Source organism: Triticum aestivum, chromosome 2B (genome assembly GCF_018294505.1).
Source record: "Triticum aestivum cultivar Chinese Spring chromosome 2B, IWGSC CS RefSeq v2.1, whole genome shotgun sequence".
Lineage (NCBI taxonomy): Eukaryota > Viridiplantae > Streptophyta > Magnoliopsida > Poales > Poaceae > Triticum > Triticum aestivum.
This window is the reverse complement of record NC_057798.1, coordinates 180,097,366-180,120,983: the sequence shown is the minus strand read 5'-3', so window position 1 is coordinate 180,120,983 and position 23,618 is coordinate 180,097,366. Positions and strand designations below refer to the sequence as shown.

Sequence of the window (23,618 nt, the reverse complement as noted above, 5' to 3'; positions counted from 1 at the left end):
ACCGAAGAGTCATGATCTCCATTATCACCGACCTGACACATTGATCTCCATCCTAGCATCGTTGTCGTCTCACCAACTATTGCTACTACGACTATTGCTACCGCTTAGTGATAAAGTAAAGCAATTACATGGCGATTGCATTTCATACAATAAAGCGACAACCATGTGGCTGCTACCAGTTGCCGATAACTCTGGTACAAAACATGATCATCTCATACAACAATTTATATCACATCATGTCTTGACCATATCACATCACAACAAGCCCTGTGAAAACAAGTTAGACGTCCTCTACTTTGTTGTTGCAAGTTTTACGTGGCTGCTACGGGCTTCTAGCAAGAACCGTTCTTACCTACGCATCAAAACCACAATGATTTTTCATCAAGTGTAATGTTTTAACCTTCAACATGGACCGGCCGTAGTCAAACTCGATTCAACTAAAGTTGGAGAAACAGACACCCGCCAGCCACCTATGTGCAAAAGCACGTCGGTAGAACCAGTCTCATGAGCGCGGTCATGTAATGTCAATCCGGGCCGCTTCATCCAACAATACCACCAAATCAAAGTAAGACGTTTGTGGTAAGCAGTATGACTGTTATCGCCCACAACTCTTTGTGTTCTACTCGTGCATAAAACATCTACGCATAAACCTGGCTCGAATGCCACTGTTGGGGAACGTAGTAATTCAAAAAAATTCCTACGATCATGCAAGATCTATCTAGGAGATGCATAGCAATGAGACGGGAGAGTGTGTCCACGTACCCTCGTAGACCAAAAGCGGAAGCGTTTAGTAACGCGGTTGATGTAGTCGAACGTCTTCACGATCCAACCGATCCAAGTACCGAACGTACGACACCTTCGTGTTCAGCACATGTTCAACACGATGAGGTCCCTCGAGCTCTTGATTGAGTTGAGGACGAGGGAGAGTTCCGTCAGCACGACGGCATGGCAACGGTGTTGATGATGTTACCAGCGCAGGGCTTCGCCTAAGCACTACGATGATATGACCGAGGTGTTGAACTGTGGGGGGGGGGCACCGCACACGGCTAAGAGAACAACTGTTGTGCTTTGGGGTGCCCCCTGCCCCTGTATATAAAGGAGGGAGGAGGAGGAGGCCGACCTAGGAGGGGCATGCCTATAGGGGGAGTCCAACTAGGATTCCCAATCCTAGTTGGAGTCCCCTTCCGTTTCCAAGAGGGGGAGAGAGAGAAACAGGTGGAGAGGGAGAAGGAAAGAGGGGGGGCGCCCCTCCTAGTCCAATTCAGACTAGCCAGGGGGGGCACCCTGTGGCCCTCCTATCCCTTTCCACTAAAGCCCAATAAGGCCCATTAATCCCCCGGGAGGTTCCGGTAACCTCCCGGTACTCCAAAAAATGCCCGAACCTTTCCGAAACCTTTCCGCTGTCCGAACATAGCCTTCCAATATATCAATCTTTATGTATCGACCATTTCAAGACTCCTCATCACGTCCATGATGTCATCCGAGACTCCGAACAAACTTCGGTCATCAAAAACACATAACTCATAATGCAAATCGTCATTGAACGTTAAGCGTGCGGACCCTACGGGTTCGAGAACTATGTAGACATGATCAAGACACATCTCCGATCAATAACCAATAGCGGAACCTGGATGCTCATATTGGCTTCTACATATTCTAAGAAGATCTTTATCGGTCAAACCGCATAACAACATACGTTGTTCCCTTTGTCATCTTTATGTTACTTGCCCGAAAATCGATCATCGGAATCATTATACCTAGTCCAATCTCTTTACCCGGCAAGTCTCTTTACTCGTTCTGTAATGCTTCATCCCGCAACTAACTCATTAGTCACATTGCTTGCAAGGATTATAGTGATGAGCATTACCGAGAGGGCCCAGAGACACCTCTCTGACACACAAAGTGACAAATCCTATTCTAGATCTATGCCAACCCAACAAACACCTTCAGAGACACCTGTAGAGCATCTTTATAATCACCCAGTTACGTTGTGACGTTTGATAGCACACAAGGTGTTCCTCCGGTATTCGGGAGTTGCATAATCTCATAGTCTGAGGAACATGTATAAGTCATGAAGAAAGCAGTAGCAATGAAACTGTAACGATCATATGCTAAGCTAACGGATGGGTCTTGTCCATCACATCATTCTCCTAATGATGTGATCCCGTTCATCAAATGACAACATATGTTTATGGTTAGGAAACATAACCATATTTTATTAACGAGCTAGTCAAGTAGAGGCATACTAGGGACACTAGTAGAATGCATGTGCATTGCCACGGGCTTTTGAAACATTTTACTGAAGATATGTAAACATAATGCATGTTAATTTTCTCATGTAGATAAAAGATAGCACGACACAATTGGGTAATAATTGAAGTCCACTTTATTTGCAATGTAAATTGATTAAAAAGGTAATTTGTTGATGTATAAATATAATACAATTATCTAACCAAAAATGTGTTACAAATTAAAATCTACTTGATGCGCTTATGAAATTCTCGCACAATATCAGAAATGTTGTCTATCCAATTTTTTTAGCTTACCTGCCCAGCCTTATCCTGACCTCAGCCACTCTCTCACCGCACCCACACCTCTCACTCTTTCACCCATGCACCCCTCACTCTCTGTCTTCTTGTGTTGACAGTACATAAACGATGAAAGTGACCGTCATGAACTACATTCTTCCTCATCTCTCAATCCAAATAGATTTTCCTAACATAGTTTCACCAATTTCTTCTATTTATGCGATGAAATGTTGTAACATTTTGTGTCGGATACCCCTCTAAACACTACAACCTCCGCCACCTAAGATGTCTTGTACCCCGCGCGCCTTCAAATCCGTTAATCCCCTGCCCCTTCTCAGCCAGGGACGACCCACCTCCAGTTCTTCTTCTTCCTCATGTCACCACTATGTTTTTATTCGAACACTCTATCGACCCGCCCACCTCTCCCTGCCTAACCACCTGCCACCCTACAACCATCGAGTGTTGCCGCACATCGCCCCTTGCTTGAGTCACCACCTCCGTCGACGCTAGCCATCCCTCTAAAACCTACCACCATATTTGGTGCCCATGATCTCCCGCACCTCGCATTTGAGACCATTAACCTCTTGTCTTTCCTCCACCGCCAACACCCCCTCGTATTTGAGACTGTTAACCTCTTGTCTTTCCTCCACCGCCAACACCCCCTGGTGCGACTACTATTCTTATTCCTCCCTCCGCCTACCTTTTCTTTGCCCACTCTATTGACCCGCCTACCTATACCTACGGAACCTCCCCACTGCCATCCACTAATAGCAAGTGTTGTCACACACTACCTCATCGCACCCTACCCGAGTCATCACCTCCGCCGCCGACCAACCCTCTAAATCATGCCATTCTCGAGCGCCGATGACCTTCGACACCACAATCTCAATGGTTGGCCATATATGAAGAAAAAAGAAGGATCGAGATGGTTCTTTGAAGAAGTCATACCATGTATTGATGCACATCATGTTCATCGATGATAGGCATACTCTCTTCTCTCGCCTTCATTATCATCTAATTATTGTCAGCCAGTAATTATTGTCAATGCGAATAAAATCCTTATAAGCAACTAAAAAAGTACTAGTGCTTAATCTTCTAATTAGACCAGTTATTTCTGTCAATGAGAATAGAATTATTATCAACAGTAAAAGGAGTTGCCACATAATATTGCTTCAGCATTGGTCACACAATTTCAGAGTTCAGAAACTGCTTTCAGAAATGAGTTCAGACTGGCCTTGAACTTGGCATGAATAAACTATAAAAAGAATACAATGTAAATTAGCTAGTTCACTTGTTGGAGGAGTGGTTCTACTTCATGGCGTACAACGCCTCCACCTTCGTCACTTTGAGCTGAAGAGTGGAGAACCTCTTAGTCATCTTGTTTATGTTAGTACGTACATGTCCTCCATGCATGAGGCTGAACTGGGTCTAGGCGTTAGCCACCTTCCCGTTGATCTCCACGTACCGGCGCTACAACTCCAGCCGCAGTGACGGCCGGATGAACCCCCATTCAGAGACACTCTACACAACATCTTCCACCAGCCTCTCTACCTCCAGGAACCACTTCGTCAATGGACATCATTGATGCAAAATCCTGAGCAGAACCATTGACACAGAATTAGGAGCCATTGGCTGCTGAACAAGATCAAGATTGCCATGGTGTTCAAACCTTTATACATCCCATAGATAGACATGTCATGTAGGCATATGTTACCTTTGCTCCATGTGGAAAACTCGTGACAAACCATGTGGAGTATTTCATCTATGAAACCAATTAAAAAATCATGGTTAAAAAATGAAGAAGATTATAAATGGCTAATGCAGTTGTGTTAAAATATGATAAGTCAAGGGAGTCACCATTGTGTCGCAACCTGAAGCATTCCATCAGAGATGATCCATGCACCTGCTAATATTTGAAAAGAGCAGAACATCACTCAAGCAAGGAGATAAATGGTACTCAGAAATTGAACAAACGAAAAAATGATCACTGAAATAACAAAATGAAATATGATACCTATCATTTTTGATACTGGGAAGCTACAAAATAGAAAACTACATTTAGATGGGAACAATCAAATATCCTAAACCGTGGAAATATTATAGCTATGGTTTCCTATTTTTTTCTCTTCATGTCATTATGAACTCTTGTAACTCTCCTATCTATTGTACTCAGTTGCTTCCAGGTTTGTTGTGAATTCCAAGTTGAAACTGTGTTATCTTCTCCAATAGCTTCTCCATGGTTTCGTACCCCCATGATGACCAGAAAATTGTAAGGTAGCTATACTAACTTATCAGCGATGATGGTAGAATGATTAGGAAGATTGTTAAGCGTGTGGCACCTGGAACCGATAAGAATGCTTCGGATCGTCGAGTCATCTCTGAATTTCCTCTCGTTCATGTCAGATGCAACCTTTACTTCTCCCACATTCGCACCTTATGTCTGTTAGTACAAGTTAAAGTGAAACTCAATCCCTCTACCCCAAAAATTGCATAGCCAACATTTCAAGACGATGAAGTAAATATAAATGTTTGGTTACAGAGTTCAAATCCAGCAGGGGTAACCTCATCTTCCATGTGACTTTTCAGGCATAAGCCTATATTCATATCACAAAGCAAATGAAGCCTTGACCAAATTCAAGGAAACTAGTATTTGTTATTTCCTTGCATGAAAATTGCCAGAACTTGTAGGCCTAGAGACAACAACGTACACCATGATCAGTTCATTCAGAGTTCAATTACAATATGAATGAGTACATGCCTGAATTCCAAACACCAAAACACAACACGTGAGTAAAACAGGTAGTATATTTCTGACTACACATACACAACGCTAAGATGTACACTACCCAGATAAATATCTAAAGCATCAAAATTGCGTACCTCGACAAGCTTGAGAGCCGGAATCACTCTGCAAAGAAAACCCCAAATGAGAAAAAACTACTTAGTGCAAGTTAGTCAGGCAGGGCACATGCGCAAGAAGCGAGTAGAACTCGTGCAAAAGAAGTTGTATAAGGACGTACGTACCCGATGACACGACGGCCGCCGTCGAGCACATGTAGCAGTTGAACGTCCGCTGCAACACGTGATCGTCCGCACACATCTCCTCAAATACGAGGGCAGCGGGCGACGGGTGGAGACGGGAGACGATCGAGAGGAGCGGTGGTTCGGGGTGTTTTTTTGGGTGCGTGCGTGGGGGTGGGGGAGGGAACGAAAAAACCCGGACGAAAGTGATAGGATGAAAAAAAAACATGGAGACTATTCTATCAACTGAGACATTAGGAGTAGAGATTAATTATGATATAATAACTCACCCACAAATTTTAGCAAGGCTGTTGGTGAGTTCATGGACATATGAGTAATATGAATACAGCCTAGAAGCCAAAACATCAACAGTCCTCCTGTTGAGATTCTTCAAACGAGTAATGCTAGCGTTTGCACATGCTTTAACATGAAGAGACCATCAAATTGGTATGTTTCACTAATGATGACACAGTGGAGGAAATTCTTGGACGTACCTCATCATATTTCTTGTGATCTGTAAGGAAAATCAACACAAGCAGGTAGCAGTATATTTCAATCTCCGGGAGTCCATGCTTGATTGAAACTTGAGCCGCTAGAGCTGCAGCATCAACATTCATCTCACTACCATCTTCATACAAGAGGTAACGCCGTATGAATATCGATCACCTCTGAGCAAGATAATACTCCAGTTTCAAAATATTGACGTGTACAGAATTAAACAGAAGCAAGTTCTAATCCCGTACGCACCCAAGCATGAGATTGCCAATTACCAATTAAGCATCAGAACATAAGGAACCTGGTTCGACATAAAGTTCAATAGTGAAACTCAATTGCAAAATATGGAATTACTCTAGGCTCGTACTGCATCACCATACGATAACAGTTGCTTTGTGGTTGCAGCAATGATCTAGATTATGAATTCTAATAAGCCAGGTAATCCAGAACGATCTAAAGTCATACATAACACGAGATACCCAAGACTGTCAATTACCAATTAATCGTCAAAACAGAAGGAACCTGCTTTGTCGCGAACTTCAACAGTGGAACTGAATTAGAAAATCTAAAGGCTCGGATTGCATCACCACATAGGGTTACTCTACTACAATGGCCTAGATTATGAGTTCCCATTTACTTCTAAAAGGCCTATAAATCCAGAACGATGCACCATGTCAATCGGCAGCCAAGACACATGTAACACATGTAGATTAACAAACATAGCATTAGATGCTCATGTCCTTGACGTTGTCATCAGAGTCAGGCATAATTGCGTGTTTATTACAAATCACGAGAGCTCTAAAGTTGCTGGCAGAAAAAAATACCTTGGGGAGGAGCGGGGAGAGGCGGGTGAAGGCCTCGGAGGAAGGGGGCAGCGCGAAGGCAAGGAAGGCCACGACGTCGGGGGCGGCGATGCAGCGGCGGGGGGCGACGGTGAGGCGGACGGCGGGGAGATCAGGCGGACCTCCTTGGTCAGCGACCCCGCCTCGACCATGGATGCGATCTCCTTCAGATCTGCAGGCATGGCGAGGCAAACACACATGAGCTACCGCCCGCTGAGCGCCCACGACGCCGGAAGCTGAGCTAGGATTTTGGGGGATGGGGGGGGCTGGGGGGCGAGAGGGACGGGCTACTCATGCTGCAGGGTGGAGAGAGCGGGCGCGGGCGTGGGCGCGTCGGTGGCCAAAGGAGCGGCGGCAAGGGCGACCTGGGCGGAGTCGTTCATCTCGATGTCCTCCGGCATCGCGTCGTCGGCGACGAGGTCGAGGTGGGGAAAGGGGCAGTGCATGCGGCGCAAGAGGGGTAAAATTAGTAGTAGCAGATCGATGAATATGAGTGTTTTCTCCAATGAATAGGTGACCAACTCGAGGGCTTTTTTATTCCAAACTAATCTTTACCTACTCCTTTACGGAAGAAAACAAGTATAATTGGATAAAATAAATGCGTGGAAGGAAAAATCATTCAGGGCGGAAAAGGAGGGTGGATACGAACAAACGGCGTAGGAAGGAGTAGAAAGAAGATTAGTAAATTGGATTTGTTTTCTTAAAGTCCGTTATTTGTTTTCTTAAAATTCATTATTTGTTTCCTAAAGCAAAATTGCATTGATGAGATGGATCGGTTGATTGGGTAAGTTAGGAAAGTAAGATCTGTGACTTTTTGTACGGTAGGAAAGTGTTTGTTTATAAGGAAATAGTGAAGAAAAAATAAATCGGTGGCGTGGTGGGAGCGGAGATGAAAAAAACAGCGAAAAAACCCGGTTGAAAGTGGTGGGACGAAAATAAACCGTGGATACTATTCAACCAACTCAGACATTAGGAGTAGAGACTATATTTTGTCTATGTATTCATACATATACTAAGTTTCCGGTTAATACAATTCTAGCATAAATAATAAACATTTATCATGATATAAGGAAATATAAATAACAACTTTATTATTGCCTCTAGGGCATATTTCCTTCACTGCGCACTGTCGTTGGAGGAGGAGGGAGATGGACGCCGCTGCCCCCACGCGTTACCGCCGGTCGAGGACTGCGCCGCCACGGCCGCCTCACCACAGGGGCTTCGCCCCGCGGCGTCCTCAACGACGGCGGCGGTAGTGGGAGGCGATGGAGGGGGAGGGCTGAGGGCGATGTGGACGGTGACTCCCCGGGGGCGGCGCGGCGCCGCCGCCTCGGAGGAGAGAGGTCGGAGGAGAGAACGAGATCTGTGCCTCACGTCACATCATAGTGACTTGTTGGCGCTGAAAGATATGTTAGTAGCGATTATTTCCAGTTGTTGCACCAAGATTGGTGGTTGGGATTACAAATTGACAAAGGAAGTGATACCATCTCATTGAAAAATTGGGGCATCTTGTATCTATTAAACATGAAAATATGTCTATGATATATCTAATGATGCATATTTAAATGTTTATATGTAGATAATTTGCTCTACTGTTGACCCCTGGAAAAACATAGTTACTTATATTTTTTTGAACACATAATTACTTATACTTAAAGCATACCCGGGCTTTTGGTGAGTGCTCGCGAGGTGAGAGAAACAAAGCGTACACTTTTCTTCTGAGTGTTTCGAAAAAGTCTCGGCCAACTTGATACTATCCTTCGTGATATACTCTGGTCTTGCTAATGCATAAAGTCGGATGCTTATTGTTGTAGACAAGGCACTGCTTGCAAATCTATCAATTCTCGAGTTGTTTTCATCGCAAAATGGTGAATTGCAACACGTTGAGTTGGTATTACCTCGATTTGATAATCTCCTGCTCATATCTTTGTTATTTGAGATACCGTACAGTTTGCATGTGATTTTCTTTTCTTGGCCCACTCATTTTTCAGTAGCAAGGAAGATGTCGGTGAACATTTAGACCTAGAGTAGATCGTTTTCACATCTAGTTTGGGCTAAAATAATGCTTGAAAGATCAGCTTAGGTAAAATGATGAGAAGATATAAAAGGAAAATCGGGAGCTGGTTCTTCCTCATTTATTTGTATCAGCTATGCATGCATGACTATAATAATGCCGTGCTATAACTAGACAGACGCCATCTGAGAGCTGCATAAATTAATGATAAATCCTTTCTATATATATAAAGAGATGTCCTTGTCGAGCTCTTGACCTCTCGAGGCTCCCTGATCCTATAGAACGAATAGACTAGAAATATCGAGGCGCTTAACCACTGTTCACTGTGCCGAACCAATAATACCCCTTGCGAGTCGCGCCCTAGGCATAGCATGGGCGTTCAAAAAGTGAACTCCAACCCGTGCATCAACGCGCAATGCGTAATGCAGCAACTAATCAAAAATCAAGATATGTAAACGTAAACCAAACTACTTGTAATCAACGCGAAATGCGTAATGCAGCAACTAATCACAAATCAAGATACGTAAACCTAAACCAAACTAATATATCAACGCCAAAATGCGTAATGCAGCAATTAATCAGAAAATCAAGATATGTAAACGTAGACCAAACTTATGTAGCAAATCTTTCATTGCCCTTGCTGCAACCAAACGATTTCATCATGGCTGGCTACATCGCAGTACTAGTTTTCATGCAAAAAAGAATATAAAAAAAACAACATGACCATATCGTACTACTGACTCGCTGACCCGAAAGATATTGGTAGGAAATAACGTTTATTTCCAGTTGCCGCGCGAAGATTGGTGGTGATTGGGATTGCAAATTGACAAAACAGGAAAAAATGGTACTTGCAGTACATTTTCAATAATTATGATAAAAGCAACACACCCACCATCATCCTGTCAGCAGCAATGAGAGTGATCCTTTTCGAAAAATCCCTCCTCCAAAATTCAAAAACAGAGCGACTCCCCCAGTTTCGTTTTCTGTTGAGGGGCAAATCGGTCAGATCCACACCAACAGTCCACTCAAAGCCGTTGTTATCCCGAAAAGCCAGCCAGCGCCGCATAATAAAGCAAAAAAAAAAAGGATAATAGAAAAAGGAAAATGAAAACAAAAGCAACAATCTCTCGTAATCTCTCTTAATCACGCCTAAGCTCCGCCAAAACTCCGGATTAAGACCGGTAATCTCCCCCAAACGCCCCCGGAAGTTTCCGGTTTCACCTTCGTCCGTTTTTCCTCCCGCATTTCTCACGGAGAGAGAGAGAGAGAGGGCAGTACCAGTCTCCAGCTCCACCAAACCAGCAGAGCTCTCTCTCTAGTCCTCTGCCCCTCCACTCCGCTCTCCCTCCCCCACAGCGCAGTAGGGCGCACGTTATCGGATTCGGCAGCGCGCGGCCGAGATCCGGGCCGCCGCCGCCGCCGCACGATCTCGTCGCCGCGGGAGCTGCATTGCGCGGCTCGCCGTCTCCCCCGGCGTTTACCGGGGGCGGCCCCGTCGGAGGCGGAGGGGCGTGGGGCGGGTCTCGTCCGCGATCCACCAGATCCGACCTCTCGCCGGCCGCAGCGGCGCCATGGAGCCCGACGCGCCGCTCGACTACGCGCTCTTCCAGCTCTCGCCCCGCCGCTCCAGGTGAGGAAGCGGGACACCAGGAAGGAGATGTCTCGGCCTTCCGTTGCGGCTCGCGTGGGCTGAGGGTGACTGGCTGACTTTTGAGTGTCTGCGCAGGTGCGAGCTCGTGGTGTCCGGCAGTGGGCGGACGGAGAAGATCGCGTCGGGGTCGGTGAAGCCGTTCGTGACCCACCTGCGCGCCGCGGAGGAGCAGGCGGCGGCCCAACCGCCGCAGCCGGCCATCCGGCTGCAGCTGGACCGGCGCGCCGCGTGGTTCAGCAAGGGCACCCTCGAGAGGTTTGCTGATATGGCTTATGCGGCGGTGCTCGGGTCGGTGGTCTGTCGATTGTCGAAGAGATTGGATTCTGATAGGTGCTTGCTTGGTTCCTTTGTGCTTGAAGGTTCGTGCGCTTCGTGAGCACGCCCGAGGTGCTGGAGATGGCGAATACATTTGATGCAGAAATGTCGCAGCTAGAAGGGGCTAGGAAGATTTACGCGGCACAGGGAGTAAGTATCAACTATCAAGCAGTTCTTTCAGCATGTTATATAGTCTTATCATTCGTCTAAAATTGGCAATTCTTTATGCAGACTGCTGTAGGTGCTACTCCGGGTGCAGCTGGTATGCCCTAATGTCTTGTGTCTTTTCATACCTCATACAGTTCATTAACACTCGTTCATCATGGGAAACCGAGTCCATCTTAACTGGAGTTACTCAATGGGAGCTGATAAAATCCAGGAGCAAGAGATCGCTCTCTTGTTGAATTGGCTTGCATTAAGAATTTAGGGACCATTGATTAATGCTAGATACATTGATGCCACTATATCTATATTATTCATCACATATTAACATGAACCTCCATTAATAAGGTAACACATTAGATAAATGTGGCATTATTATAGTCATGTATGGCTGTATGCGATGCTTCTGGATATAATTTATGTAAACTCTTTTTGTGCTTGTCAGCTGAAGCCTCAGCAGCAGCTGCAGACATTACAAAGTAAGCCCACCTCTTATTTCAATTGCATCTCATTTACCTCCTTTGCCAGATAAAATTGGTTCTATTCACGATTAGTTTGTAGTTTGTACTTTGTTGAGTAGATCAATATAGAGATGAAACATGTCAACTTAGTCTTTTGCCAAGTCTTGCACATGTTGTGGTTTATACTCCATATAATTATTGTGGAATTGATGTTCCCATCATGTTAGCTGCTTTATATACCTCTAGCAAAAATTCTGAGTGCAGATGTTTGTAGCCTGTGGACGATAACACCGTATGAAGTTAATTCCTTTATCCTGGATGTTTAATTCTATATTTATTCCGTGATTACAGCTCATGCACTTTCCGTGGTTATATTTCCGCCTTCCTTTTTTGGGAGCTTTGAGTGAAACAAACTGCCTCTCCTTTAATTGGTCTATGGTGCTTATGTAAGGATTACTTGTTATTAGTTTGACGAAATGTTATTGACTGGAAGACCATGGATATCATTTTTTTCTTACACTTTTGTTTATTTATATATTATATACAAGACTCAATCTACTTCTTACTAAATTAGAATGATTGATATGCATTCATGTGGCATTGCAATGTGGTATGAGTTTTTGATAGATAAGACATCTTACTTGAACATAATTGTTGTCCATAGACTGTGTTGTGATATCAAGTAATTTACAGTTTCACCCTTTTAATGCAAGCTGAAATATCTTAACCATCCATAATTTATGCCCTGGTTAATTTTTGTGCAGGAAGGAGCTTCTTAGAGCAATCGATGTCCGTTTAAGTGCACTTAAACAAGACCTTGTAACGTCTTGTGCCCGGGCATCGTCCGCAGGGTTCAACCATGACAGTGTCTCTGAGCTTCTCCATTTTGCGGACCACTTTGGTGCCAGCAGGCTGAGGTATGATTGAAGCTTGTCAAGCCCATAATTCAGTTATAAACTTATAATCATATATGCGCACGGGTATTACTTGAAAGTTTTGGTGGTGAGCGTTATGTAGTCCAAAATTACAGCTAACAGCTTATCCAGTAAGCATATCCCATTAAGGCACAATCCATTAGCCACAAAGCTATTTTGGTATATCCAAAAGTTGATCTACAGATCTAGCACAAGTGAGTCCCCATCAGCAGTAGACTAATGTGCTCAAGTAGATCTAATTGAGGATATAAAATAACAGGCAGCTGTAAAGAGAAAGTTTATCATCTTTTTTATCAAATGCCATTATAATACACGTCAACTTAGTTTTATGTTGATTAATATGGCATAATTAACAAATTGAGATGCTAGATGGTGGAAGCTGTAAACTTAGAAACTTTAGAACTCAAGTTTAGGAAATAATTCAAGCACCCTAAAGTTATCATTCTGGAAATTGGGAAAAGTTTGCAGAGAAGGTTCTTTAGGAATTAGGAGGGTGGGTCATGTTTAATTCGAGCATGATGAGAAGTTCAGCTTTACAATTCATTCTCTGCATGATATAGCATTGTGCATTGAGATATGGTATCTTCTGTCACGGTCGTTGTTTTATTATGGTCCTTTGTTGCCTTTCTTGATGAATGATGTTTAGATACATATGACAACTTGAACTTCTTATATCCAGCGAAGCATGCAACAAATACATGTCACTTTGCCAGCGTCGTCCAGACATCAATCCTCAGCATTCACCCCCAGCACCTTCATCACACTGGAAGAGCTTCGAAGATGGGGATCTTCGTGACTCCTGCAGTTCAGACATGTCTATAGATGAGCCACAGGCTGATCATGGTGGATCCAGCAATAGATCTACAAGTTGTGGTAGTGTCCCTTATATCGATAGATTAGGCAACAGCCAACATTCAGTTGATGTTCCATCAGGATCGAGCGCTGAACAGCAATCCAAGCCAACCATCCAGCAGACAGTAGATAAACAAGAAAACGAAACTGATGCTCCTCCTGCTCCTGCTAAAGAGCTTTCGAGGCGTTTGAGTGTGCAAGATAGAATAAGCATGTTTGAGAATAAGCAAAAGGAGCAAACTTCAACTTCTGGTAACAGCAACTCTGCAGGTACTGCTAAGGTGGTTCCAGTGAAAGGTGAGCACCGCAGGGTGCCTTCTGTTGCGTCCATGGACAAGTTGGTAAGGAGGTGGAGCAGTGTCAGTGACATGAGCATTGATCTGGGTAACAATGATAACAGTGGCTGTAATGACAAAAGTGAAAATGGAACTCCAGCTGGGACACCAACATCTGCCTATCTGGAGGCCAGTTCAAAAGTAAGAGCTGATAAGGATGCTAGTGCGGTGAAGAATCCAGACACATCTCAATCTTGGTCACGTCAAAAGGATGGTGACAAGTCCAAGGATTCTACCACTACAAATGCTTCTTCATCCTCAACCTTTAATACTACATCTCCACCCTCATTATCAGCCATTGTTACCGAGGCTCCTGAAAAGCAGACTGGGTCTTGTTCGGTAGATGACATGGCTATAGCCTCTAGTACTGAGAGTGAGTTATCCTTTGACAAGGAGCAGGGAGTTAACCAAGGACAAGGTGACACAAGGTTGTCAGAGCATGTTGCTTCAAATGTTTCCACTCAAAACCGACAAAAAACATCTTCAAGGCCAGCGGCGGAAGCTTTCCCGAAACATTATGGTAGTTTAACTAGTCCATCGTCAGAGGATCATGTCCAGATAGATAAGGAAATAACTCCTGTTGCTCATGAAGTACCAGTTGCAAGTGAACAGATTGGACGTAAAGATAGTAGAGGTTCTCGCCTTCGTTCAAAAGAGATGCATGCTGGAGCAGACGCGGTTGTGAAGAAGGATCGATCCTTTCGATCAGTTGGGAAAGTGTCAAGTGGTGTCGATCTCAAATCAAAAGCCACATCCAATTCCCGCACTAATGTTAGGGGTTCATCTGGTAGGGACGAAGCTGGCTCTACAGAATCTGAAGTTCATGATGCTAGCTCGCGGCGGAAAAGTCTACCACGGAAGGTAGAGGATGTGCGGAGAAAGGTTGCTGTTGGGTCTGAAATACTGCCTCAATCGGATTATTCTAGTCGCCAGGGATCAAATTTGAGCAGACAATCATCTAATGCTGAGCAGGAATTGAGTTTGCTGGGAGGTAAAGTTAAACCAGTAAATGATGCAAATGCTATTCCCTTGGAGCAGACTAGGGCGACGAAACTGGCGAAGGGGAATCAAGATCGGCATGATGAACTGCAAATGAAGGCCAATGAGTTGGAGAAACTATTTGCTGCACACAAGCTAACCACTTCCAGGAGAGGAAAGTCTACAGATGCACAGGTTGATGACACACCTAGGTTAAGTGAGGTAAAGCCTACACAGGTTCTTCCAGAGAAGATTTGTATGAAGCAAACTGTGATGGAGAGTAACAACTTTGATGCCAATGAGCTTCTGAAGATAGTGGACAACGAAGGGTATAACAACAGCACACCAGAAAAACTTGGGATGCTTAGCCTAGAAGAGTCACGGGGAAAATTTTATGATCAATATATGCAGAAGAGGGATGCAAAACTAAAGGAGGATTGGAAGCTGCAGAAAGAAGAGAAGGAAGCAATATTAAAGGCAATGCATGAAAGTCTAGAAAGGAGCAAGGCTGAGATGCGGGCCAAATTCTCTCGATCTGCTTTACAATCAGTTTCACGAAATAAGGATCAGGTATTAGATTCTACATGGATTAGTGCTGTACTTCAACAGAAAATAGTAATTAAGAAATTCTGTTATTTTGTAATGCTAGCGTATACCCCAAATGCTGTACTCTGTTTTTTTTCTACTAAAGGTAAAAGGCTAGTTTAGTTTTTCTGCGAAGTACTGAAAGTATGTTTTTCAGCAAGTATAGATGTAGAATGAATGCTGCAATCATTTGACATATTGCAACTTGCAATGATGCGCACTTGTGGATTTTGCTTGTTAATAATTTGTTATATTTGCCTTTTCCAGGGGGCAGATTCTTTCCTGGTAGAAGATGAAATGAACAGTGACTACCTATCTGGTGATTGTTCTTCCAGGAGTGCTGATTCCAGGAAGCATTTTTCAAACAAAGTAGCTTACACACAAAAGAAATCCATTGATCCTGTCCATAGTCATAAACATTCGTCAAGAGCTGTAAGACCTGGTTATGCAAATCGCAGGAACCCACCAGAAAATCCTCTTGCACAGTCAGTTCCCAATTTCTCCGACTTCAGAAAGGAAAATACAAAGCCATCAGCTGGTCATAGCAGAGCTACTGCAAGGGCTCAGCCAAAAGGTTTTTCCCGTAGTAAGAGCATAATTGAAGAGTCAAAGAGTATTTTGAATCAAGATCAATCAAGGGGGTCACAGTCTATGAGAAAAGACTTAAATGCTAGTGAATTAAGGGACACTTCATCAGTGAACAGGGATATTTACAACTGTGCTCCCTCAGGAATTTCTAGTAACACCCATAAATCTGGTGTACCGAAGTCGTTTATTAGGAAAGACAATGGGACTCACCCTGTTGTCGGTATAACCGGATTTCGACAACCAATGTTTGCAAGTGTCTTACAGGATGAAGATGATGATTTTCCAGATCAGCAAGAGGATTCCCCAGATGATGCCAAAGATGAAGAATACGAAAGCATTGAAGAGAATCTCAGGGAAAGTGATTTTCCTGCTGATTCAGACAGTGAGACTCCAAAACTGAGTCAGGATTTTGGAAATTCAGACGATCCAGGATCAGAAAATGGCGATGTTTCTTTTCCACGGGAAGCATCCAGTACCAAGTTCAATGCTTTTGCAAGAAACATGCATGATTTACCTGGTGAATTACCAGCCCCCTGGAGCTCGCATCATCCACACCTATTGCCTTATGCAAATGATACCTCGGATGGTGATGCTTTTGTCGATTCACCAACCGGCAGTCCATCACCGTGGAACTCTCATTCGCTGGATCAAATAACAGATGCTGATGTTTCCCGGATGAGAAAAAAGTGGGGCAGCGCTCAGATGCCTTTTGGTGGTGCCAATGCATCTCAACAGCCACGTAAAGATGTCCCAAAAGGGTTTAAGAAGCTGCTGAAATTTGGGAGGAAGAATAGGGGTGATGGTTTAGTAAATGACTGGGTTTCTGCTTCAACTGCCTCAGAATGTGACGATGATATGGAAGATGGCCGGGATCTGGCAATAGGATCCTCTGATGATTTCAGAAAGTCAAGAATGGGCTATCTTTCTTCATATGATGGTTTTGTTGAGAACGAGGTTTTGACTGAACAAGGTATTTTCTTTGTATAATCCTCTATGCATGCTATTTCAAGTATCATATCTTCGAGTATTTATTGCATCGTATGCTTTAACCCATTTGAAGTATAGTGTCATGACCTAGATTACGCTTGTCCCCCATGACAACTAGACCCACCTTTTATTGGCAACAACTCATACTTTCCAACGCTTCTTTCCATACTTAGATCAGAATAAAACCAATAGGGTAAGCCTTCATTTTAGTACAAGTGTCTTTCAGGGTCCTTCATGTTTCCAGATAAAAGCAAATGACACTTTGTGTGAAGTCAAACTATTTGTGTGCAAGTTGACTCACACTATCTTCAGCTTATTTAAGAACTCCAGATGTTGGATTCAGTATTATAACCAGATAAATTAAAGTGACGGTGCTCATATCCTCTCTTTACATGTCACATATACTAACCTTGGAATCAATTGTTTCTATCTCTTGACATGAACGTATCGTTTGCAGCACAGTTTTTTTGGTAACAAATATTAAATCCCCTCGTTCACTCACCTTTTTGCACTGATCACATTTATGTTCTCCCCAATTTCAACTCCCTATTTTCTTTATGATACTGACATATGGGATGAAGTTCTGCTTCTCAGTGACATGGGTGGACCCAAAACTAGAATCCAAAAATAGGGCCTTCCTAGATCATGTGCATGCAGTATTGAAAGAGTTGTGTATGGGAATGATACATTTACATTAGTGGATATTTGCTTAGACTTCTGACTTTTGAGTCTTAAGCTGTACGTGTCTTTCAGGCTTCAGTTTCTGTTTTATTTTGCTCTTCATTTGTTTTCTGCATATTCTGGTTACTTAAGATCTGAATTTGCAGAACAATCGCTGCGCAGCTCCATTCCAACCCCCCCTGCAAATTTTAGACTGAGGGAGGATCAACTGACTGGTAGCTCAATTAAAGGTATACAAATGTCTAGACATGTAGTATATTCTTATGTTTTTTTTGACACGTGTAGTATATTCTTATGTTAAGCTGCTCAATTTGAACATAACCCACTGTTCATCTTTATCAATAATTATTGTTTCTTGTTCTGTCATTGGTAATCTTTGCCAAAAGTCTAAAGCTATCTTCACGCCAAAATTGCAGCACCACGTTCATTCTTCTCCCTGTCGACATTCCGGAGCAAAGGAGGCGATGCTAGGCTAAGGTGACCCTCAAGCACCAGAGCTGGATTGTATAAAATTTCTTCTGGAAGTAGGTAAAGATATCAAATTTTCACGGATGGTACGCGGACACTGCTAGCTTGTCATATATAAATACATATCCTGTATCTATGGTAATTCTTATAAGCTGCAAGTTAAGCGTTTCCACTGTTGTTGTTTGCTAATTCTTTTTCCTTAAATCTTTTTTCATCTCTTGTGTAGAGTTGGACTTCTAGATTTTTTTTGCAATTTTTCCACTTGGCCCAGAGACATTGTATTATTTTTATTATTTTTGTGATATGCTTGTATCTCCCACCATTTGTTTCGTCGTTCACACACATATATCACAAATCCATTTCAAAGCTGTGTATTGTTCAGTAGATCATACCGTTTTCTGCCATATACATATGCTTTTTTACATATTGCTGGAGCATTTCTTGTACAGGCGACATGTGATGCATAATGGCCCCCCTTCTGTGTAAAGTCTTCTTATTTTCTGAACCATATCTTGTGTATTACTCCCTCCGTTCCAAATTACTTGTCTTGGATTTGTCTAGATACGGATGTATCTAGACTCATTTTAGTGCTAGATACCTCCGTATCTAGACAAATCTAAGACAAGTAATTCGGAACGGAGGGAGTAGTTGATTTGGAATGTTTGGGGCCAAATTCGTGTCGGAATTCTTGGACTTAAAACATGTAAACGAGTTGTATTCTCTGCTGACATGCAAACTCCCCATGGCTTCCTGTACCAGAGAGGTTACGAAAGGTTATACCAGCATTGTTAGGGTGAAATGATCTGCTCTTCTTGCATTGTTCTCAACTAAGAACTTGTAAACAAGAAGAGACATAATCAATACCCTTTTGTCCAGCCCGCGCAAGTAAATGCAATCAAATTCTTGTACAGGATCCATGTGCATGCATTACAAGTTTACACCACTCGGGTGTAGCAGTTGTGTGTGGCTACTGTGTGTGTAGGCTCCCACGTTCCACGTACTAGTAACTAGTGTAAGCCTTCCACGTACTAGTAACTAGTGTAAGCCCCGACCTAGGGCATGTAGAGGCATGTCATGGACTCTGTAGATAGATCATGGCATGGCTCGTGCTACATCCTGCCACCGTCCATGCACACCAATCGTACATCTCCTGTAACTGCATCCAGCCCACTTTTGACTGCATTCGAGCAGAGATAATCTTGAGGGAATCTTTTGCTAAGACTTGGGTTGGACTGCTCACATTTGAGAGGCGGCCGACGCTTCTACAAAATTTGTAAATAGTTAATGGAAATGAGAGTTCAACTACATGACAGTGCTATGTGGTGTCATCTAGCGAACCTATACCAACTATATGCCCATGTATAGCCACCCTAACAACAGTAAGGACATGTACTATTGTATGACGGTATTCATAGACAGTAATATAGACAACCCATATAATGATTTATCTGTAAATAGTCTATTTTTGGCCAAAACTAATTGCGAGGAGAAATTACAGATGTACAACAACAAAACTATTGTCTAATTTTTTTCCCTACAGACGTCGGTAGATCTACACACAAACTCTTTCTTTCTCCTCTTTCTCTTTCCTCTACGTCACTAAATTTTTTATGTGGCAACTCTTACAGACAACTAACTAGGCATCATGGTACATGGCCCAAGAAGATGAGACTTATTGAAGAAAACTCCCCTCTCTCTCCTAAGGGCTCATTCGGTTTGGAGGAAATCAAAACGTAGGAATTAGGAGTAGTATAGGAATATGATAGGATGGCACTTGCCATCCTAAGGAATTGACTTGCCTCGTTCCTACGCGTAAAATGAGCTTTGAGTGGATGTGTAGTTTCCTCCAAAAACATGAGAAATGAGTAGTATTCCTACGAAATTCCTGCACGCATTTCCTACGAACCGAATGCATACATAGGAAATTTTCCTCTGGAATCCTTATTCCTATGTTTTTCCTACGAAAATCCTCCAAACCGAATGAGGCCTAAACATGTGATACAAAGCAGTTTCCTTTTCCTACGCTGGTGCACCCCCCCCCCCCGCCCCCTCCCTCTGCATGTTCCCTGGCGACCATGGCACGGTGGGGAGCCTCGGTTCCTTATGTTCAGTGTGTTAGGTTGTCGGGTGATGCCGCTCGGGCGGTACCGATGTCGCCACCGCCTCGACGGTGTCGAGGAGCTGCAGTTATGTTCTAGGTAGGCCTTCAAGATGGCGGTGGAGGTCTTGCTAGAGGGTCATGTTTCTTCAGCTCAGCCCACATCGCCTTGTTGATCCCTCTAGCATTGTCGTAGAGTCGGAAGTGTTTTCTTGGAGGTGGATGGTGCAAAGATGTCGATCTCGTCTGAGAGATGTATTGGTCTCCTTCTATAGTCTGTGTGATGGCCGGTCCGGTGGCATTGGGTTATGGCCTCGTTGCGTGTAGTGCTGGCATCCTCCCCTCTGCAAGTGGTGTTGCCTTGGTCGTGTTCTCACTCATGCTCGCACTTGAGCAAGTTTGTTCTTTGTTGGAGGACTTGGGCTACTATTGTCTTGGTCATTGCTGTTAGGGCATGTCTCTCTCTAAGTAGTTTTGGTGATTGATGACAATGCTTTTGCGGATTAATCGTGTGCATTGAGTTTTTCAGAGATACATTCATTGGCACGAGACGATTCTTTCCCCTCGGAGCTTTAAGTGAAGACGGTGTAGTCTCTTTCGTTTCGGTTTTGGTGGACTTGAGTCGTAGGAGACACAGTACTATCAAGAGGGGGTCCACAATGGAAAGGCTATGGTGGAATCAACACATACACTTCTTCTTTGCACCCCCAGCTCCTTTCCTCTCCTTGGAGTTTGTCGTTTCAACAGTAGTGGAGATTGTGAGGAGATAGCGGTAGTACCGCTGCCAGCGCGGTAGTACCGCCCATGGTCCTCAAGCGGTAGTATCGTTGTCCTACAGCGGTAGTACCGCTTGTGTGCATCGGCGGAAGTACCGTCCTAGTTCGGCATTGCTTCCGCCTCGATTCAAGGATGTCTTTTCTCGTGTCGGGTTGTGCGTCAGTAGTAGCGGCAGTAGCAGCGGTAGTACCGCCCGTGAGCGGTAGTACCGCGGCTACCGCCGCTACTAGTGCTGCCCAAACCCCCTTTCTCTCTCCCATTCTCCCTCTTATGCCTCTGCTCTCAGTCTCCACGGTAGTAGCGCTGCTACCAGGAGTAGTGCCGCTCCACTGAGTAGTAGTATCGCTCTGCGTGGGCTGAAGAGGGGGTAATGGTTGGATTGGTTCCCCTACTATAAAAGGAGGTCTTCTTCTCCAAGTTGACCTACCTCCTTTCCCTCAAGCTCCATTGTTACTCCAAAGCTCATCTTCGCCCGATCTCTCTCCCTAGCCAATCAAACTTGTTGATTTTCTAGGGATTGGTTGAGAAGGCCCGGATCTACACTTCCACCAAGAGAAATTTGATTCCCCCCACTAATCCCTTGCGGATCTTGTTACTCTTGGGTGTTTGAGCACCCTAGACGGTTGAGGTCACCTCGGAGCCACATTCCATTGTGGTGAAGCTCCATGGTATCGTTGGGAGCCTCCAATCAAGTTGTGGAGATTGCCCCAACCTTGTTTGTAAAGGTTCGGTCGCCGCCTTCAAGGGCACCACTAGTGGAATCACGACATCTCACATTGTGTGAGGGCGTGAGGAGAATACAGTGGTCCTAGTGGCTTCTTGGGGAGCATTGTGCCTCCACACTGCTCCAATGGAGACGTACTTCCCCCAAAGGGAAGGAACTTCGGTAACACATCCTTGTCTCCACCGGCTCCACTTGTGGTTATCTCTTCCCTTTACTTTGTGCAAGTTTATATTGTGTTGTATCATTTGCTTGCACTTGTTGTTGTGGTTGTTTGCATCATATAAGTTGTTCACCTAGTTGCACATCTAGACAACTTATTTGTTGTTAAACCTAATTTGTGAAGAAAAGATAAAAATTGGTAGCTGCCTATTCACCCCCTCTAGTCAACCATATCGATCCTTTCAATTAGTATCAGAGCCTCGTCTCTTTATTAAGGGTTTCACCACCCGAAGAGTATGGTTGACACCGAGGAGTAAGTGCCCGAGGCCGTGGAGTTGACTTCGATCACTTAAGAGGTGTATGATGGCCGAAGTCAAGTCCATGCTTAAAGAATTTCTTGAGGGGATGAAATCCACTCCCGACCCCTTGCTTGTGGTTAAACCCATGGCATCGGAGTCGGAGGCCAATTCCGCCAAGGAAGCAGCTAAAGATACATGTTCCTTCCCCTCATGACAAGAATGGGACGGGAACCTTTGCCTCGGTTCCCCCTCGCCCGGTCTATGGAGGACCGGTCCCTACCGATCGCATTAATATTCATGGCCCTCCTCCCATGCTTGTTAAGGGTGATTTTGCTAATTGGATCTTTCGCATTAAGTCTCATTTGAATCATTGTTCAACTAACCTTTGGATAATTATTGAGCAAGGTTTCTACCCTCACGATCAAAACAGCTTCACCCCAAGAGAAGAAGTGGACAATCAATACAATCACTCCTCTTTGTTCATCCTTCAAGAAGCGGTCCCTCCTGAAGACCTAACACACCTACGCCTGTTCACTCGTGCAAAGGATTGTTGGGAGCACATTGTTTCAATGTACAAGGGGAGCTCAAGCATTCATCGGTCCAACTTTGAAGTGGTCCTTGATGAGGCCGATGAATTTGTGATTCTTGAAGATGAGGATCCGCGTAATCTTTACCGAAGGGTGACTACTCTTGCGGTTGCCCTCCAAGATCATGGAAGCAAGGATACAGATGACACTTGGATCAAGCGCAAGTTCCTCAAGGCCATCATGCCCTTCAACAAGGCCATGTCTTCTATGATTCGTCAAAGGCCGGACTTTCACTCCTTAACCTCAAGTGAAGTGTTGGATGAGTTTATTTCCATGAACATCATGAACAAGACCGCCGACAATGCTCTTGCTCGAGTCCGGTCAAAGAAAAGCACTCCGTCCCTTGCTTTGAAGGCCAAGGCAATCTTGGAAGAAGAGAGGAAGGACCTGGATTTGCACCCAAGTCAAAGAAGAAGAACAAGAACAAGACCAAGAAACCCCTCCCACTTAAGGAAACTTTTGTCAAGGCGGGTGAGGGTACTCATGAGAAGAAGAACAAGGAAGTGGGTGGTAATTCCAAGAAGGGCAAAAATGCCCCTAACAACAAAGCCGACGACTTTAACCCTTCTTATGTTTTGTGTCGTGCTGGGCATGTTTATGCTAAATTTGTTGGTTCTTACTATGAGTACATTGAATGGTCTATTTGGGTTCCTAAGACCCTTGTTGCTAACATCAAAGGACCCATTCAAGAATGGGTACCTAAATCCAAGCATTGATCTCTTGTAGGAGTTTGCTTTCGGTGGGGTGTCATGGTTGCTCGATAGTGGAGCAACAAATCATATGACCGGGAGCAAGGACTTGGTGGTGGATGTGCATCCAATTCCATCTATGCCCACCCACGTCCAATTTGGTGATGCCTCAACTTCTAAGGTACTGGGACTTGGTAAGGTGGTCATCTCTCAAGATTTATCTATTGAGAAAGTCATGCTTGTTGAGTCCCTTGCATACAATTTACTTTCCGTTCGTCAACTTTCACTTATGGGCTTTGCAACATTGTTTGATCTTGATACCGTGGCCCTTTTGTGGAGCAAGACTCTTAAAGTAGCCTTTGTTGGGCATGTCGAGAACGGTCTCTA

General features: G+C 44.2%; 1 protein-coding gene across 1 annotated transcript; it reads left to right on the top strand.

Annotated features, from left to right (window-relative positions):
- The first annotated feature begins 10,165 nt into the window (after positions 1 to 10,165).
- On the top strand, positions 10,166 to 18,266 carry LOC123044214 (uncharacterized). Its single transcript, XM_044466888.1, has 10 exons — positions 10,166 to 10,530; positions 10,627 to 10,806; positions 10,911 to 11,016; positions 11,098 to 11,128; positions 11,474 to 11,507; positions 12,254 to 12,406; positions 13,104 to 15,159; positions 15,442 to 16,732; positions 17,577 to 17,660; positions 17,847 to 18,266. The coding sequence occupies exons 1-10, from the start codon at positions 10,472 to 10,474 to the stop codon at positions 17,909 to 17,911; spliced, it is 4,059 nt and encodes a 1,352-aa protein (XP_044322823.1). The 5' UTR covers positions 10,166 to 10,471; the 3' UTR covers positions 17,912 to 18,266.
- Positions 18,267 to 23,618: the final 5,352 nt, after the last annotated feature.

Excerpts from the sequence above, each read along its gene's own strand:
- LOC123044214 (XM_044466888.1), top strand. The coding sequence starts at position 10,472 with ATGGAGCCCGACGCGCCGCTCGACTACGCGCTCTTCCAGCTCTCGCCC. Across the intron at positions 10,531-10,626 it reads CTCTCGCCCCGCCGCTCCAG|GTGCGAGCTCGTGGTGTCCG; the intron begins GTGAGGAAGCGG and ends GTGTCTGCGCAG. Across the intron at positions 15,160-15,441 it reads TTTCACGAAATAAGGATCAG|GGGGCAGATTCTTTCCTGGT; the intron begins GTATTAGATTCT and ends TGCCTTTTCCAG.